Genomic DNA, 18,668 nt, shown 5'->3' with positions numbered 1-18,668 from the left:
CCCCTCCCCCCTCTTTTTTGTTACTGTTTTTTCTTCTGTATATTATCTTCTCTTGAAAAGTCCTTATTTTGAGGCTTAATAGGCCATGCACATAGTGTTTGATTTTTGGCTTCTCTTCTGCTATGGTGTATGTTTTTATCAGGAAAAGTACCAGTACCTTTTAAGGCACAGTATTGCTAGCTCTTGCTCCTGCAAGTAGATTATTTGATGAATTGAGGCTATTCAAAGATGCAAAGCCATTCCTGTGCACAGGTACAGTACTTGCAGAACGTGGGGCCTTAAAGATGGGAAGCAGGATCTGTTAATTTCTTTGTGTTTGCTGCACCAGAAGAAAAGACTTCAGGGACGCCATTAAATAACAGAATTTAAGGGAAGTTTCAGTAAAGATAGAAGCAAAGACATTGCGTGTTAGATGCAAACTTGAATGTAAATGCTTTACTATATTTCTTTAAGATTAGTTAAAGCAGCGACTTGCTTATATAGATGAACGGACTTTTGAAGTTCACTTATTAACTATATTATACTTTTTTTTTCTTTAAAGGAAAAATCTAAAGCAGCTGGAGAACAACATTTCAACTTTTTTGTTCTTTTAAACTTATAATTGTTGAAATTGCTTGAGGGGGTTTTAATTGATTCTGTTCAATCATATTTTCTTCCCCAGAATGAACAGATCTGTCTTTAAAACCCGGAACATAAAACCTTGGATTCTATGTTTTCCTTTAATTGCAGATAGCTTGCAAGCTTTTTTTTCAAAAATCCAGAATATATAATAGCTTCCCAATGCACAAAGCTGCCATGTAGCTCTTAAGAATTGTTTTTTTGTTTGATCATGGCATGGCTATTTGAATTTTGCATTCTGTTTTTTTTAAAACTTGCTCCATGTGATATATATATATATATTGGTCTGAAAACCATAATACTGAGTTTAATCCAACTGTAATGAGGTTTCAGAAAGTTGTTCAGCATCCAGGTGACATACTCAACAAGATCTCTTGGCAGAGCTTGCGACTGTCATGCAAGGGGTACCACGCCATCCACAAGCTGGTTATATCATCTTCACATGTTTCACCAAGTAATGTGCAGGTGCTCTTTTTGAGGGGGACAAATATGTACCCATTGCATGCACAGGGAGGCATTTCTAACAAGCATTTCAGGAATAGGGCTGCTATGGAAATGAGGGGAAGCTTCCATTTTGCTCCAGCTAATTTGTATTTTGTAGGAGAATGCATGGCAAACAATGAAGAAGCCAGTAGGGATTCATGAATCTATCTGTACAAGAAAAAATAAGCCTATAAATAGTTCCACGTGCCAAATGACATTCCCTCCACCCCCTCCGCCTGCTAGAGCTAACAAGACTAAGTAAACACCATTTTTAAAATGAGAATTTTAAATTATGATTAGTTTGGAAGCCTCCAAATATGCTTCATATAGGAACAGAGAAAGGCGCAGTGATTGTCCTGACAAAGTCGGAGGCTAAACTGAGCGTGGCCCCACAAATGAGGGTTGAGACTAGATGAGACCTGGGAGAGCAAAGAAAAGAATGGCAGTAAGATCATATGATTCCTTAGCCAGGCCAGGACAACTGGGTTCAAATACAATCCTGCCTGATGCTATAAGAAAGGTGCGTGTCACCTGGAATCATCTTTGCCCTTATATTGCTTATTTTTTTAGAGCATAACTCTTAGCAGCTTGTTGAAAACTCAGATGTATGTCTGAATAGGTTGCCAGTACTCAGCTGAGTCTTCCTGGATCAGCTCTTCCACTTAATGGATGCTCGATGACATGAAGCCCAGAAGAAACCTGAGCCCACTGTCCTTCAGTTCATAGCTCCTTAGGACCAGCTTCTGGCCGACCAACAGCTTTACTGATTCGGTAGGATGTAAAAAGAAACAAAGCAAAAGTGCACTGGTCCATCCTCTTTCTCCCCAGCAGGTGGAAGTAAGTTGTTTAGGTAGGTTACCAGATTTGCTCTACCTAGTAGCAGTCATGGTGGGCGCGTCTACACATGTGCTTTAATGCGCAGTCGCCTATTTTACTGCACCTTAAAGCATCATGTAAAAAACTGTGCAATGACACTAATGCGCAGTACAATAGGCGACTGCACATTAAGCATCACTAAAGAAGCGTGAGCTTTTGGTACTGCACATTAGGCCAGCGCATTTATGTAGTACCTGACATTGAAAGTACTAAATTTAATGTGCATTAGGAAAAGCGCTTGAGTGCACATGTAGATGCATCCAGCACCTTCCTTTGAAGTAGGTGAAGATGCTTAGCATAAAAAGAGATGCACTGAAGACATGAAATCATATTTGCTTCTAAAAGGAGGAGTCATTCTTTCCCCAGGGAGTGAGTTTCACTGCCAGAGCCTGGCTTCTGGGGAAGTTTTATTGTCTGTGCTTAAGAAACCCCAGCTGATTGCATATCAGTATTGTAGTTCTGGTGTTACATACCTGTTAAGAAAGGTTCTGGGCTCTCTTGGGTAGGCAGCCCCTTAGCTAGAAGGGGTGGGTTGCAAAGTGAGCACTGACTATCAGGATGCTGACCTTGATTTGGACTTGGTATTTAGTGGAGAGAATAGGGCTCTGGGTTGATGTCTCTAGTCGACCTGTATTGCTTCATAGATGCATTGCTGAATTTTGCAGGCAATGGAAGTTACTCATGTGAGTAAAGTAGTTCACCTCCCTAAGCACAGCTAAACCAGACCCTTCATCTGGCTGGCCCATGACTTAAAATGACTATGTTGTTATGTGTCCCTTGGGTTAATCCTTCGTGCCCAGCACTCGCAGGGATGACAGAGCCTGTCGGGAACATAGACTAAGGGGCTTGTAACATTTGCAAAGCAGCAGTACAGGGGGCAAAAACCAAATTATCCTTTAACCATGGACCCTTCAGGACCTTTAACTGTAGCCCTTTCAGACCTTTCAGTGTATTACTACTATTCTTTTCCATTCTCATGTGTCAGATCTGCCTAACTGTGCAGTAAAACAAGATACGGCAGCCTCTAGTATATGTAATGTCAACTGAGCGGCTGTAATTACTCCCAAACTGGCCAGAATTGAAGATCATGTTGCACCTGTCCACACCACCGTGTTTTTCTAGTCTTAGTTTTTAATTCAGAGAGCATCTTCAAAATTAGATGAAAAGGAAGCTTGCGCTTCCCTCTCAGAACCGTTCTTACCTTTTCTTCTCCTATGCACCTACGGGTTTGTACTATAACCGTTGGCAAAAACCCCAGTGCTTTTTTATAGCATCATTTTTACCCGTAATAAAATGAGAACAAGTCATTCTTTTCAAGGCACAAATGAAATATCCTGTAGAGGGTTCACTTCGCAAGTGTAAATTGTTCAGCGCTTCACTGAAAAGCAAACATTGGCAGGCCTTTTGCCTATTACAGATATCTTCCATCATTATGTTGCAATAAAGGGAAAAAAAAAGCCTTCTGCCAACTTGAAGCTCTAAACTAAGTATGAACCGGACTTCTTCAGACAGTAACTTTCAAGCAGATGCTCCAGCGTCTTGGGGTGCCTTGCAGTCCTTTCAAGGGTGCCCCGGGGTGCTACGCAATGTCAGCATTGTTAGGTGGGCAAGCATCATTCACAAGATAAACCCCGAGATTTCAAGTAGGAATCCACAGTGTTCAATACATGCTGACCTGGAGTCGTCTTTCAGAGTTGTTTGTAGCAGGACAACCGCTCCTCTTATTTTTCCACAGTTGAAAAACAAGTGAAAAACCAAGAGCTGGCATTTTCTGAGGGTGCCTCGAGTCTAACAAGAGATGCCTCAAGTCTAGAAAGCTTCAAAACTACTGTCCTAAGGAATGTTAGGGTTATACATCGATATAGATATACAGAGAGAGATCTCTCGCTCTATATAGATATCTCTATGTATATGAGTAGTGCTAGCGAGTCTAGTATGAGAGTCAACATTAAGAGGATCATGTCTTTGCTTTGTGGCTAACATAGAGAATTTAAAATTATTTTGTGACCAAGAACTGGCGAACGTGCGAGTTGAATGGGACTGCTCGTGTGCACCAAGTTCCTGCCATGCATAACTGTTTGCAGCCTCAGGGCCTAATATTTTTTCCTGAACTGTCACTAGCATTAGACTCAATGTGTTGTTAGGTATGGGTTTTTTTAAGCCTTTATGAAAATGTTTTCCCTCTTGTCTGGATGGACACTCAGACTCGCAGGCTATTTTTTTCCATAACATTTCTTTTCAATAAATATTCATAATGTCTCGATACTTTATAATCAAATGGGAAGAAAGAACATTTTATGATGTTCAGAAGGACCTTAGGTATTTTGACCAGACATAAGATTTCCTATTGATAGTATTAAATGCTTTGGAATGAAATGGTTTTGGTTTTCCATCTGTAGGCTGTCTGAGATGTCAGCAGCCAATATGACCTGCTCTTTTCCTTTTCGTTCTATAAATAAAAGGCAGCTTGTTTAACTGATTTTGCAGCAGAGAGCAGAGGTGTATATTAATGAGCTTTTTCTAATGGCACACTGGACCTATTTAGCACTACAACTGTGAAGGCTTCTCTTTTTCAGTCATAACTCATTTCCGATGAAAATGTCAGTTATTGCTCCACCTTATGATCTGAGCTCTTTGGTTTATAGTTTGTTTCTTCTGATCTGTCCCACTGACAGATATTCTAGACATGGCTGTGATTAAATATGCTTATGAAAACGGGGAAAATTTGATAATATTAAACCCTCCGGGGAATGCCCTGTTATTTCTGCGTGGCAGCATTTTCAGGTGCATTTCAGATGTAATATATGGAAGCAAAGGAAAACATTTGAAGCAATTACCATTATTATATTAAATTGTTTTTGTAAGACAAATTGTGATGTGCTTCGAACCCTGCGAGATAATTCCCTATTTCCATAAATATGCATTTTAAATTGATGACACTGCAGCAAGAGTGCAGCACGAAATAAAGTCTCTTTATGCAGGCTGGAGAACAAGCCTGATGACAGTTAGCAGCTCAAGGTATTTGTTGTTCAGGTTTGCTGCTCGTTATAAACCCAGGTTTATTTATTGCAATCCCAGGATATTTTGGGGGGTCTTTGTTCCTGTTCATATGGGACAGTGGCTTCTGAAATACAGATTTTTGCTTGTGTGCACCAGACAGAAGTAGCGCTCAAGGCATTAATTGTTATTTTTATCGATAAACCTGTTAAGACCTAGGTAGTTTTTACAGAAGCAAAGGATTATGGAGTATTTGCTACAGTTATTCCAGGCAAGAGACGTCAAGAAAAATGTACAAGGTAGCGGGATTAAGTAATGACAGATTGATACCAGATGTCTGCAAGATACAGTGTGTAGCCTTCTCAGTTGATCCAGTGGTTCTTATAACCCTGAAGCACTCTGGAAAGTATGCCTTCGCTCTCTATAGTCGGAGCCTAGGCTCAATCACGACTGACGGCACACAGCAGCATGTCTTTGGGATGACAAAGGTCCCCCCGCCACGATCAACAAAAGAGGGTGCAATGTGTAGCCATGAAATGGCAACGGGAGCATTGGCTGGTGGCAGAAGTGGGTTGAGGATCACCTTGCAAAGCTGCCTGTAATGCAGTCTCGGCTGGTCAAACCACAACGTGGGGCTGCTGCCCTGTACGGCAACGCGGGAATCCCAAACCGTGCAGGCGAGGCACCCCGACTTCAGGGAAATCCGGACCCATGCTTGGGGCCAAAGGGAAAAACTGTGGGCAAGGAGACTAGAGGGGCCGGGGCGATATTATGACCATCTGTATTCTGATCTAAAAGGCTTTTAAATATGTCATTTCAAGGAGCCAAGTTTTGCTCACTTTTATACGCGGCTTCCATTGAGGTTAGGGAGAGTTGCATACGGAAGAGTGAAGGGTGGCTAGAATGCAAAGGAGCATGGAAGAATCATTAAGAGACTGAATGCTGTTGTACGGGATGATCCCGGTAATATCTGGGGATGCTCAATGTATTGCAAAATGCTTTACAGAGGTAAGGAGGGCAGACAGAGAGAGCTCTGCAAAGAGCCAGGTGCAGACGCTCTCCCCAGCAGCAGGGAAGAGCTGATAGCGCCAGAGCGGAGGTGAAGCTGCAGAGGAACGCCGTGATCCTTCCTCTCTGTGCTCACATGAGACTTTTGATTGACTTTGCTGGAAATGGGACCTGGGCGAGTCAAGCTGCAGAGCTGAGCTTTTACAAAGCTTCAAAGATTAGAGAGGCCTTCGGGGCTGAGTTTGCCATTCCTATATGCCTCGGGAGTCCTGTCATTTTGTAGAAGCGGAGAGGAGAACTGAGGTATAGAGATGTGAACGGAGGCAGGGAGAGGTCTGACGGGGAGTTGAACAGGGTACAACGCCGCAGCTAGAGGAGCACAGAAAGGGAGAGTAATACAGCGGAGGGGAAGGGGTTGAACGCTGCGCTGTTAGGAGGCTAGCCCGGCTTGGTAGTAAGGGCTGCAGTGCAGGGACTGAAGATGTCAGCTTGCATTGGCAAAGTGCTGCCTTTGCCCAAGTTGTTTTGGCTTTGCTGCGTTTGCTAAGGCTGCTTTATTTTTCACCGGCTTCAGCATATTTGTTGGCCAGGAACTCGCAAAGTGTGCAGGTCTCAGGTTGCTTATTTCTGAAGTTGTTTTCCGTCTTCTTGGAGACTTGTATTTGTTTGTCGGCCTTTCCTCTGGAGTGCCGGGCTCCTCCAGGGACTCCCCCCGCCTTTCCGGGGCGGAGGGGGAACAAACGTTTCAAGGGGTTGGTCCCCGACCAAATACCATTTCCATCAGAAGTCTTTTGTTTGCAGCTAGTTCCCAGGAGCTTTTGCAGTGGCCGTTGGGGAGAAAGATGGCAGCTTTGATATCTGTAAATAGTCGGATGTATATCTGTGTGCAGACAGAATCAGCACCTGCCTTGCACCCGATGTTATGAAGGGCAGCAGCCTTAGAGACCCTGTAATGCATGAGTGGCTGGGCAAGGTTGATGACATACAGTTTGCCGAGAGCAGCAAAGCCGTCGGAGCTGTCCTCCGTGTGCGGTTTGCAGCATGCAGAGCTGGTGCGCATCCAAAGACAGAGCACGGCCCACCCTGCAACGAGGTGTTCTGGGGAGGCAGATCATGTTGCCCACGGTACGGGGGATCAGCCCTCCTCGTTCTGGGTATGATTTGATGACATATTCTCCAGAATTGTCATTTTAAGAAACTGGGAGGCCACTGGCATGTACGGCCAATTCTGAAAAAGACACAGGGCCTAATTGAGAGCTGGCATCCGCAGCCCCACCTCCCTTGGCTTTGCAGAGTTGCTTTTTCCTCCAGCCGTGAATTTTCCTTCTAATATTTTACCCAGGCTTCATTAAACTGTCATGTACTTTTTTCTGTATTTGCTTTCCTGTCATTGCTGATTACCAAGATATTTGTGTGTAAATAGAAGCTTTCTGTCCCCTGTATAATTTAGTCTGTTCCTCTTGCCCAATTTCTTGGGTAATGCTGAAATCCTGCGTGGTACACAATTGCGGCGTCACAAGCCCCACAAACAACAGCGAGTTAGCAAGTGTCTTTAACACGTGCCAGGTTTTCCATTAGAAATACACAGAAGGGTGTCTTCTCCATCTCCAACTCCAGGCTGCATGTCGGCAGTGTGATGCTAGACCAGTTCTTTCACAAGCCAGGCTACGTCTTACTGCTTCCAGCGGGCACGGCCAGGACTGACAGTGCCTTCGAACTGGAAACCGTTCGGGCCACCACTTCTCTCAGCTGTGTTGGACTGAACTAGCAGGGGAGGGGTCTGTGTATCCCGTTACCAGTGCCCTGCATCAACCACTTCCCTGAGCTGGGCCAGTGTTTTCTTCCTTTGGTGCCCCATGTTACCTAGGTGAGGATGTTCTAGGGCAGAAGTGATCTGACCCCTGGAAGGGCCAGCAGTTCAGTGCAACATTTAATTTCATCATTTTGCATCTGACATAGTATTTAAATTAGACCTACAGATGCTGGAGTGCTGCCTTGCTGAAGAGCTCCTAGGACCGGGCTCATGATGCATCAATTGACCTGCTGCAGGGACCCAAAACTGTCTTCCTGGTGGATCGCCTCCTGGCTACACTGTCCTTCTGCTGGACCCCGGACTGCTTATGTGTTTTTGCATGACAGTCATCACTAAAATGGATAAACAGCATTGGGAGCCCAACTAATCTCAGGGCTTCCTCCCAGCGCAGTACCCACCATGCAGGGCCAGGGTAACACTTCCCCTTACCTGCTTTACTTCCAGCTCTCCAACTAGGGTTGGCCATCGTAGAGGACAGTTCAGTTGTCCTCTGTCCTCTGTTGCTACAAAACCGGATGCCTTTATGTCCTCTATTTTTCTCTTGAAAATAGAGGACATAAAGTGTTTTTTTGGGTTTTGTATCCATAGAGGACAGAGTAGCGGAAAACCGGAACATCCTCTATGATGGCCAACTATCTCCAACTCCTGTGCTCTTGGCTGCTAAGTAGCCTTTCTCCACCAGTGTGTCCTCAACCCTGCCCTGCTCTGCCGAGGCTGATGATTAGAGCCCTGTCCTGGGAAGCTGGTGATGTGGGTATAAACTCCCTCCCGGCCTAAAACCCAAATTTCCCACTTGACTAAATGAGAGCCCTAACCACTAGGTTCTTGGGCCAAAGATGGGTGAGCTCTGCTTCTCAGTCAGGTAGGCACCTCCGCTCTCTGTGCCAGGTGAAAGAGGTTGGGTGTGCATCTTCCTAGGATGGAGTAGGATCAGCCTCTGGTGGGGTATGCATTTGAGGAGGGGAAGCTTGGTGCCTTAATGATGGGATAGTAGAAGCTCAGTCTTGAGGGAGGCACCTACATTTGAGGCAAGCAGCAAGCAAAGGTGAAGGTGTCTCAGAGGCAAGGCAGGAGTTCGGCCTTAAGTCTTTAATCGGCACTTTGAAAGCACACCTAACTTTTCAAAAGCCTGCCTTAGAGCCGAGTTACAGGTGAACTGACTTGCCTTTTATTAAAAATAAACTGTCTGAGATCCCAAAAGTTTGAGGAGCCAATTTCCCGTCTGTGCAGAGAGCATGGAAAATGTACCGCGCGGTGGGAAGCAAGATGGGGTGTGCGTGTGCGTCACAATCGCACCGACCTGGTTGCCACCACTCACCAGGAAGGCTGTGCGGTGACTGTTTCCCTAGCATCAAAGTCCTCCCGGGCCAGCATCTCTACACCAAGATGTCTCATTTTTCAGACTAAAGTATTGTGTGTTCGGTTTTTTGAAGGGAAGCAAATATTTCCTTCCAAGAGCCAATGCTTTTCTTGAGGAGAAAAATCTAATCTTTTCGTTTAACAGTTCTATTTTGCATTGAAAATAAAATCTGAGTGGGAGATTTTCTGCCATTCTCAGCAAAGAACAGGGGAGCAATGCATAATTATTTATGTGGGGTTTGTCCAACTAGGTGCATTAGAACATGCGTTCAGTTGAAATTATGTGGGGAGACATATTTGAAGGGCCTGATTCTGGGTGATGGTGAGCGTCTTTAACTTTTATGAGCACATCACAGGATCATCCTCGGATTGATAGTTCAGGTAGCTGCTAGGTGGAAAGGTACACAGTAAACTAGTAGGAACAGTTTTTTTGGCAGGCATGCCACAAATTAGCCCCACACTCTCCATGACTGCTACTCTAGTCCTCTTGCTCTGCTTGATCTGCCGCTCTGCTTTCTGTTCCCTTCCCTGTTGGCCACTTTGTGCTGCCTGCTTCGTCCCCAATCTACCACGTGCCACACACACGCTGCCCAGGCACTTGTGGCATGTGTGCCACAGGTTGCCTCCCCCTGCAGTAAATGCAGAGTGCATAATAGTTGAAAGTAAGGTTACAATGTGATCCCAGTCTGATCCAAAATCTAACATATGCATGGCAGTCCCATAGAAAGTCGTGGAGATACCACTCATAGTTCAAAGGAGCATGAGGCCAGTTCTTGAGCTGGGGGTAAATCAGCTCTATTCAAGTTTATGCACATAGATGAAGTGACACCCCCTGAGAATCTGTCCCAGAAACCTGGCCATGACAGATCAGACCCTTAGCATTTATGGTTTTATTTACTACAAAAAGGGGAGTTCTCTTCTGGGAGGGTTTTTTTTTTTTGGGGGGGGGGGGGGGGTTGATGTGTAAAATAGGGACCAGGCAAAACATCTGGAAATACGAAACGGAACAGGCTTTTAAAAAAACAGCTGCAGTCTTGTCTTGTAATAAAACAAACAGAAGGATTATTTCAGAAGTCTGATTATACAGGTCTAAGAGAGCAAGGGGGGAAGTAGCAAGAACGCATGGCAACAAGGATACATTTGGTTGGTCAGAACACAGCGATTCTCAACCGGGGTGCCGTGAGATCATGTCAAGGGTGACACGGGGTTAAGTGTCCAAACACCTACACATAATTCACAAGATAATTTCAAACAGGAATACATAGTGTCAAAAACATTCTGCCCTGTTGTAGTCTTTTTGAGTTATTTGCATTGCTCTATTATTTTTTCAGTCAAAAATTAGTCAAAGCTAAGAAGTGGCATTTTCTGAGAGGTGCCTTTGGTGTAACAACATGGCTTGGGAGACCATCTGCGTCATCGGCCCTGACATTTATTTTTTTTTTACTTTGTGACAAACTGATTCATATTAGGTTTGAAACATACTGATTTTTATTCAGCCCTGCCAATTATTTTTTGGCAAGAAACAAGCAGATGACCAACAAGGAAATTAAATAAGGCCAACTGGTTAGCTCAACCCTTCTTGATAGGTATCGGATACCAGAAAAAAAATCTGTCATCACATACCTCAAACTGCAGATTAGCGCCCATGTACAAAGCTGATAAATGAAACCATTCTAAGCACTTAGTCTTGTAGTACAGCTGGAACGGTACCAGAACATAGGCTGTGATGCCGATGTTTAATCCTTGGTGAGACTGTATGTTTCTTGTACGCTAAACCATCTGTAACTCAGTGCCGAGAGATGAGTTGATGTTTCAAGAGAAAAAAAAAAGTATATATTTAAAATCACAACTGTACCGGTTCTTGTTAGTAACATACATTTTAGAAGTTGACCTTGGAGTCCTATAGCTTAATGTGAACTAAATCATAGAAAAGTAAGGCTGGAAGGTACCTCCAAAGGGCATCTAGTCCCACCTCCTGCCTGAGGCAGGATCATCCCTGTCTAAACCGTACAAATCCATTGTCCAACCTATTAGTAAAGCTACACAGTCAACCTGACACAACCACAAGACATAACCTGCCTCAGGCAAAGTAGGGGGACCATGGTGGCCAATGTCCTGCTGCTACAAGGATTGTTCAAATACGGGTAAAATTCCTTCCTGCCCGCAAATATGGCAATCAGTCTGACCCTGAACGGAGGATCAGGACCCTTTAGCCAGGAACCTCTGGGTTTAAGTCCCAGCAGGAGTACTGGCACACCCCAATCTAATTACCGCCCCCCACACCCAGTACTTCGGAGAAAGGTTAAAAACCTCCCCCAAAGCAATAAACCCTGACACATGTAGCAGCAGGAGGGGGGAAAAAATTATTGGCACCATGTGGCAACCAGCAAAACCCAGAAGCATGGGAAATACCCATAGCATAGCATAGGCATAGTTACTCCTAGATCATCCATGACCAAGGTTTGTCCAGTCTCTTCTTAAATGCCTCCAATGATGGAGCTTCCACAACTTCCCTAAGCAGTCTGTTCCTCCACCTCCCCGTTCTATCAGTGCAGAAAATTTTCTTGATGTCCATCCTCAACCTACTTTTCTGCAACATCAAGTCATTGGTCCACATCCTGGTCTATGGACTGAGACAGAAAAGGAAAAAAAAGTTTGGTAGCATCCCTGGCAGGTACAGGGTCTTTTTCTGAAAGGGATCAACCAGCGCCCTTTCCATGAATCTAGTGAGCTGTAGATCACTTCCTAAGTGCTTTCAACCAAATCTGTGGGCATTGTCTCTGTATTGGAATTGAGTGTCTCCAGCAACTTCCTAGAAGCCATTCAGTACCATGTAAGAAAAAACCCTTAGTTAAGCTCTTCCCCTATTCTACAGTCACACTATTTTTCTCTCTCCAAATTTTTTGCTAATAGAAGTCAGTTTAATATTAATCCCTACTGTGTGCCTATAAAATCTGTTGTAGGTCTGTTTGTCTGTTTATTTATGGATACTGTATATTTTTATTCACCAGATGAAATTAATGTTTGGAATGATAACTTTCATGATCATTTTTCCAAGGCTGATATATGCATATTCATGAGCGGTTTCAGTTTTACATCAGAAATGTCTAGCTCCAGCTCCTAATACTGATTGTCCACATCTGGGGTGGCTTATGACCTCCATCATTTGTTATAAATGCTATGCAGCCCTGTAAATGACTGTATACTTTTGCTCAATGAAACCACCATGGTGAAAGCCAGAACTGCTTAGGAAATGTCTGTAGAAATATTGGGAATAGAGCAGAATACTTGGGGTACCAGATACTGGAGGAAAATTGCAGAACGGGAGTTAATTTGTATTGATACTGAAGTGAATCAAGCTGTCTTCTAACTGCCTATTTCAAACTATGCACTGAGCTGGGATACGTCTCTGAAACGTCTACATTACGCTTTGATTCCTTCTTTTCTCTGTGGCTAGGGACAGAAGTTACACACAAACCAGTTTAAGCCATCAGAAACTGATTTAAACCTGTAACAGAACAGAAGTTCAGTGCACAGAAACCAGTTTCAAAATGCCTGAAACTGGTTTAAGATAACCCTGGTTGAATGTAGTATCAAACCTAACTGATTTGGGTCATACTAGTTTATGAAACTTCTGTCCCAGACCCCTTCCTGGTTCAAGTTAAATCATAGTCCCCCAGCATGCTTTGCAGCCCTGGGCTGGGCTGGGCTGTCTGTTCCTGAAGAGAAGGGTTGTGGGGATAGGCAGGGACTACCCCCCACAGGCAAACCCCAGCTGCAGTCTGGAGCCAGGAAGGGGGGTTAAATCTACCTTCCCCAGAGTACACAGCTGTCCCGCCTTGCTAAATTTACTGAAACTTACTGCTGGCTGTGACTGTGGACTGCAAATCCCAGAGGCACCTGGAAGCAGGAAGAGGAAGTGATGAGCAAACCTGCAGAGTCCTGCTTCTGTGATTCTGGACTGCAAATCCCAGAGACCTCAGGGGCAGCAGGAAGAGGAAGTGAATGCAGAGTCTATGCTGGTTACATGCCAGAGAGGTGTGCTGTAGCAACCCCCAGCTTCTGGCCTGAGCCACTGCAGGCATGTGGCTGCACTTCCTGATTCAAAAGTAAATGTATGGCTATTTGTTTCTCAGTTCAATCTCTGCAGTTTAGACTAACCTGTAAAGACTGAATCGATTCAGCCTCAGGCTTTTTGACTGTCTGTACTTTGCCTGTCTGTGACAGCCAGTTGTTATAGGCCACAGAGGTTCTTCTGCCCATTCATGCTATCAGTACTATTGAAGGAAACAGTTCAGAAATTTAATAGTTTTTCTTTCTTCAAAGTTCCTAATTGAAACCGTGTCTTTAGGGTTCTTCACGTGTGCGATATTTATAACTAAATATTTTATTATCTAGACTCCAATATGCCTCTAGTGATAGACCAAATTAACTGTACAAAATGCTGTTTCCACCTGTAAACTTTAGCAGATGTTTGAATTGTGGTTGATTTACAGCATGTCCAGCATAGATTTTACACTCTACTTGTAGCTGCATGTGATCTATTTATGAATGCTTTACAGCATTATTTTATTGTTTTATTGCAGTTTGAAGGGTGCAACAAGGCATTTTCTAGGCTTGAAAACCTTAAGATTCACCTACGGAGTCATACTGGGGAGAAACCCTACCTGTGTCAGCATCCTGGCTGCCAGAAAGCTTTCAGTAACTCCAGCGATCGAGCAAAGCACCAGCGAACACACCTGGACACTGTAAGCATTCTGTTATCTCATCCTGTGGCTTGCATTGTGGTTTCAAAGTGTTTGTACAAGTTCTGTATTGAAACCAGTACATGACATCTCCCATTTAATGAAGATGTCGCAGTCTTAGCTAGGAGAAGTAAAGTAAGGGGTGCTTTGATTTTTTAGTGGCATGCATATTTGGAAACCAAGGAGGAGATTTGCTTTCACCAACAGCTTGATTTTGCTGCCTTTCCTCCTACCATGGAGTATCTCCCTCTGCAAATGCTCCTGTCGGTGCTGCTTAAGAAGAGGAAATCCCTGTGGAGAAAGGTACTCCTCGTTGTGAACTAGGATAGCAAAGTCAAGGCTTGAATAATTGTCACCACAATAAATTTGATTGGCTTTTTGCTTCTTATCAAATCTCACCTTGATAAAGTTTGGTCTAGATGACCAGAGGGGTATGACAAATGCCTCAAATGGACAATAAATTTAACATGGATATGGACACTCTTTTGTAACCAAAACATGGTAAGAGTGTGTCAACTGTAACTGTGAGATACCTAAGCAGTGCTATGAAGCATCTGCACTCAGCATGAAAATTAAGTTCTCTCCTCTTTTATTCACCTGGCAGGCCTCGCTTCTGAGACTGCTCTCCCAATTATTTGCACAGAATAAGGGCCTCATCCAAAGTCCAGTGATGCTACAGAAAGTCTTTGAACTTTCTTACAGCTACAGGCTTGGGATCCAGCCCTTGGAGCGTATGGCAGGAGAGCCAAATATCAGAGTTGAGATCTGTGGTGTGGTTCCTAGAAGCTGATTTTTGCCTATCTGGAATGGTTTAGTGCGTGGGAAGAGACACAAACTGTGCCTCTGTCCTTGATAAACCCAGAAAGGCCATGTTATCTGGCTCCACTTCAGAGGATGTCTGAATTTCTGATGTATCATCCTTTCTTCATGGTTCCTTCTTTCAAAAAAAAAACCCATTCTAAAATATTTAATTCATGCCAAGGATGTCTTAACCTCTGCTATGGTTAAATCACCCATTTTATGACAAAGGGAAGCAAACCGACAACCTCATGGACCAATTCAGTCCCCAGCCCAGAGCTTAGAAAGAATAACGCTACGAGTTGCTCCTTTGTCTTTTTCAAAGAGACGAATATACAGTTTAACGTTCACCCAAGTGTTTATGGGGCAGAACTTTGGAGTTTAATTGATATTTACTTTTTGAGCAGCTACACGTTTCAGCCAATGCAGCAGTGAGGAATGCGTAGTGTACATTATGCCTTGCAAAAACAAACAAGTAAGAGAAGCGGGGCAGTCACATTTTCCAAACCCAAGCACACTTACAATAACAATGTTTTATTTATTTGAAAGTCACCCTGAGATATTTGAATTTGTAATTAGTTCTAAAATGTGTCTCTTTTGAAACTGAATATACGGTACTGGATGCACATTTGTAAAGTTTGGCAACCTCCGGTCAGTTCGCACACACGCACGCACACGTGTGTGTGTGTACTGGCTTGAGGTCGTCAAACTTTACAAATGTGCATCCAGTACCGTATATTCAGTTTCAAAAGACACACATACACACACACACACACAACTCGCAAGTGCAATGTCCTTTCGTAGCAGCACGTTTGTAAAACGATAGTCCGCTGAATAGCAAAGTTCTTGTGTCTGCTGATCTGTATGCTATTGCAAAGAACTCTCTTAACTTTCTATTCTCTTTTCTTCTCCTTTTCTGTTTCTTTAATATCTGAAATGCTCATAAATCAGCAAAAAGGTACAGTAATCATTTTTGACTAACTTTCCAAAGCGCTGAACAATGTCACTGTGTCTTCCCTGATGTGGATGCATTAAAGCGGTCGCTACAGTTGGTCATTGAGTGGGGACACGGATTCATTTGCCTGTTAGCTTAAGGAGCTGTAGTTTTGGCTTCGCGTGTTGTCTGTTTAAGAGTGAGAATGTGAAAAATGTAATAGAGGGCTGCATGATGGTGTTACTGTCAAGACTGCATGTAATATTAGCTGAGAGGAGAGTGTAAACGTCAAAGCAAATAGGCTAAACCTTTTAAGGATAGGCAGCTTTCTGATCTCGCTTCCCCATCATTAATAATGTGTTCCCATGATTAGGCAGCTCCTCTGCCAGTTGTTTTATGAAGGATTTTGTTCAAGGTTTCCATAGTCTTTCCTCAGGTGTCGGTTCTCTCTGTGTCCCAGACGCTCTCAATAAAACTATTTTCCTGCGAACGTTTCTGGGTAGGTTCTGTGTTAGCCTGGAGCTGGTGAATGGGTCTATTATTCCTTTGGAAATTTCCTGCTGGTAGATGGAACAGGGCTACTTATCCTCTGGAGGCACCTACAAAGAAAAAGGGGTTTATATGGACTGCTTATTTGTTACTGAGTACATTTGGGATTGATTTTAAGACGCTGAATATAGGACAATCCATCATTTACCTTCTCCTAAAAGGGAATCTGTAAACAGTGTCAGCGAGCTGCCAAGTGGGCCGATTTGATGAAATAGCTGAAAGGACCAGGTCACGTTGTAAGGGTTATTTATCTCCATGGCAAAAGCAAAGCTAGGGGAGTTACCTGTGCTGGAGACAGGAGAGAGTATCCTTGCTCCTCCGGTGCCAGTGGAATTCATTTTGCTTGCACCAAGCTGGAGCTTGTTCAAATCAAGCACAGGGCTGTATGTAAGCCCCAGATGAAGCACAGTTCGGCAGCTCTAGATATAGGGCTGATGGGAGTCTCGGCCTTTTCTGCTGCGGGGCGGGACCGCCGAATCCTGCCTCCAGCACCCCTCTGGGAGCACAGCCCCTTCTTTCAATGGCAGGTTTGCGTTTCTGCTCTGCTACCAGCTCACTACCCTTCACAACATCCAGCCTTTTCATGAGGCTTGAATAGTGCAGATGGCCTTGCATCTACTCTTTGCACCACAGGCGACTTTACCCTTGCTGGTTTCTTTTTACAAAGACTGAAGATGTGACTCGGGGTGTGGACAGACACAGTGGGTCTACATTAGTATAAGCTGTCACAACCCAACTGTGAGTTAATAAGTGAGCTAAATCACTCTAGCTTTAACGCCGAATGTAAAACAGGAATCAGCTTGCCTACCGAGCTAGACTGGGCCGTTCTTGCCATTGATAGGGCAGAGAGAATATCCTTTTCTATTACGTCTAAGAGACCTGTTGGGACAGGCCCTCTAAAATAGGCTGATCTCCCCAGTAGAAGATCTCCATGTTGTATCTGGTAGAAGAGGTGGCATCTGGGAGATAGTCATAGTTACAAAAGCCTTTCCCTGGCCAGGTCAGCTATGGTGCTTTCTTCTGCACACACTGATTTTCTATGCTATTCGTGAGCTGATGCCAGCTGTTTGTGGGAGTATGACTTGTGTGTAAATAAAGTCTTTGTGGGGGTGTTTGAAACATGAGCAATGCATGAAGGAACCTCAGTGTTCATGGTATATTCTGCCTTGAGTTATGCATCACAATATACATGGCATTGGCAGTGAAAAACCCATGGGAAGTCATAGCCAGGAGCCAGGCCTCCTTTAGTTATACAACAGATCTTTAGAGCACTAGTCCCACAGTGAATGGATGCATGCAAGGTTGATAACATGGATAAAGTATCATGTTTTAGACTTGTTCATAATTAGAAATATCTTGACGTTCTCAAAACCCGACCAGTTGCTCCTTATCTCTGATTGGCCCCAGTCCAGTAGGAGTTCGCGTGGCCCGCTCTCAGCGGTTGAACTGAGTCCAGAACCCCAGCCATGGTGGCACGCTGGCTTGCTTGTACATAGCAGTATTTGCAAAGCTAGAAGTCGCAAGCCGAGCAAACAGCTTGCGTTTTACAATACGCTTTCACATCAGTTACAGTCCCTCGATGTTTTGTACACTAACTGTTCAACACAGACTTCATATTATAAAGCGGGCGCTTAGAAAGCTGAAAGGTTTCTCTCTTCCACGTGTTTACAGAAACCATATGCCTGTCAGATTCCTGGGTGCTCCAAACGCTACACGGATCCAAGTTCCCTGCGCAAACATGTGAAAGCTCACTCTGCCAAAGAACAACAGGTGCGTAAGAAGGTAAGGCCATCAATCAAATATGTGGCATGATCAAACGCCCACTTCCCAACATTTTGTCAATATGTTTGCTTTTAATGGGCCCGTGAGTTATGGGGGGGAACTTCAAATGAGGATTTTGCTGCAGTATTGCTGAAAAAACATCAAACTAGAGTTAATTTTCCTGTTAAGCACTGGTATTAATCAGTCTCTCATATTTTTGCAGTGGATTTGGATGCCATTTTTCCTCCCACTGTAGATTGACTTCTTCTGCACTTTTAATTTAGCCTCATCTATCAAATTCCATACTGATCGTCTTTCAAACATAAGGGTTCAGATTTGGTTCTCCCTCCCACCCAAATCTTCTGAAATCAAATGGATCGCTTGATCAGCAGTTCATTTAAAATACAGGGGCACCTATACGTGAGCAGCAAGGCTGCTCCGACGCGCTGTAGTTACGGGGCGTCGGAGCAGACTCGATTAATCGAGTTTGCTGGAGTGCGGTAATTACCGCGCTCCAGCAGCCTCCAGCATCTCGGTATCAGCGTCCCTGCACTGAAAAAATGGCAGTGGGGGCACTTTATCTAAAGCTCCTTCAATAAGCTTTAGATAAAGCACCTCTGCTGCCATTTTGAATTGCAGGGACACTGATACATGAGACGTTCCAGGTGCTTTAATTAGAGCGGCTCCCGGAGCGACTCCTAATTAAAGTGCCCCCACGCCCCACTCC

General features: G+C 44.1%; 1 protein-coding gene across 3 annotated transcripts in view; it reads left to right on the top strand.

The window, feature by feature from the left end:
- GLIS1 (GLIS family zinc finger 1) overlaps window positions 1-18,668 on the top strand; it is a 297,466-nt gene that overhangs the window by 226,236 nt on the left and 52,562 nt on the right. For 2 of the 3 annotated variants that reach the window (XM_059727849.1, XM_014598643.3), the window contains exons 4-5: window positions 13,741-13,902; window positions 17,852-17,962. In XM_059727849.1, the coding sequence (XP_059583832.1) occupies window positions 13,741-13,902; window positions 17,852-17,962 (273 nt within the window). The remainder of the gene's footprint in view (window positions 1-13,740; window positions 13,903-17,851; window positions 17,963-18,668) is intronic. The other variant, XM_059727850.1, reaches the window with a different exon arrangement.

Source organism: Alligator mississippiensis, chromosome 5, assembly GCF_030867095.1.
Source record: "Alligator mississippiensis isolate rAllMis1 chromosome 5, rAllMis1, whole genome shotgun sequence".
Lineage (NCBI taxonomy): Eukaryota > Metazoa > Chordata > Crocodylia > Alligatoridae > Alligator > Alligator mississippiensis.
The sequence above is the reverse complement of the archived record's forward strand: the minus strand, read 5'-3'. Positions and strand labels throughout refer to the sequence as shown.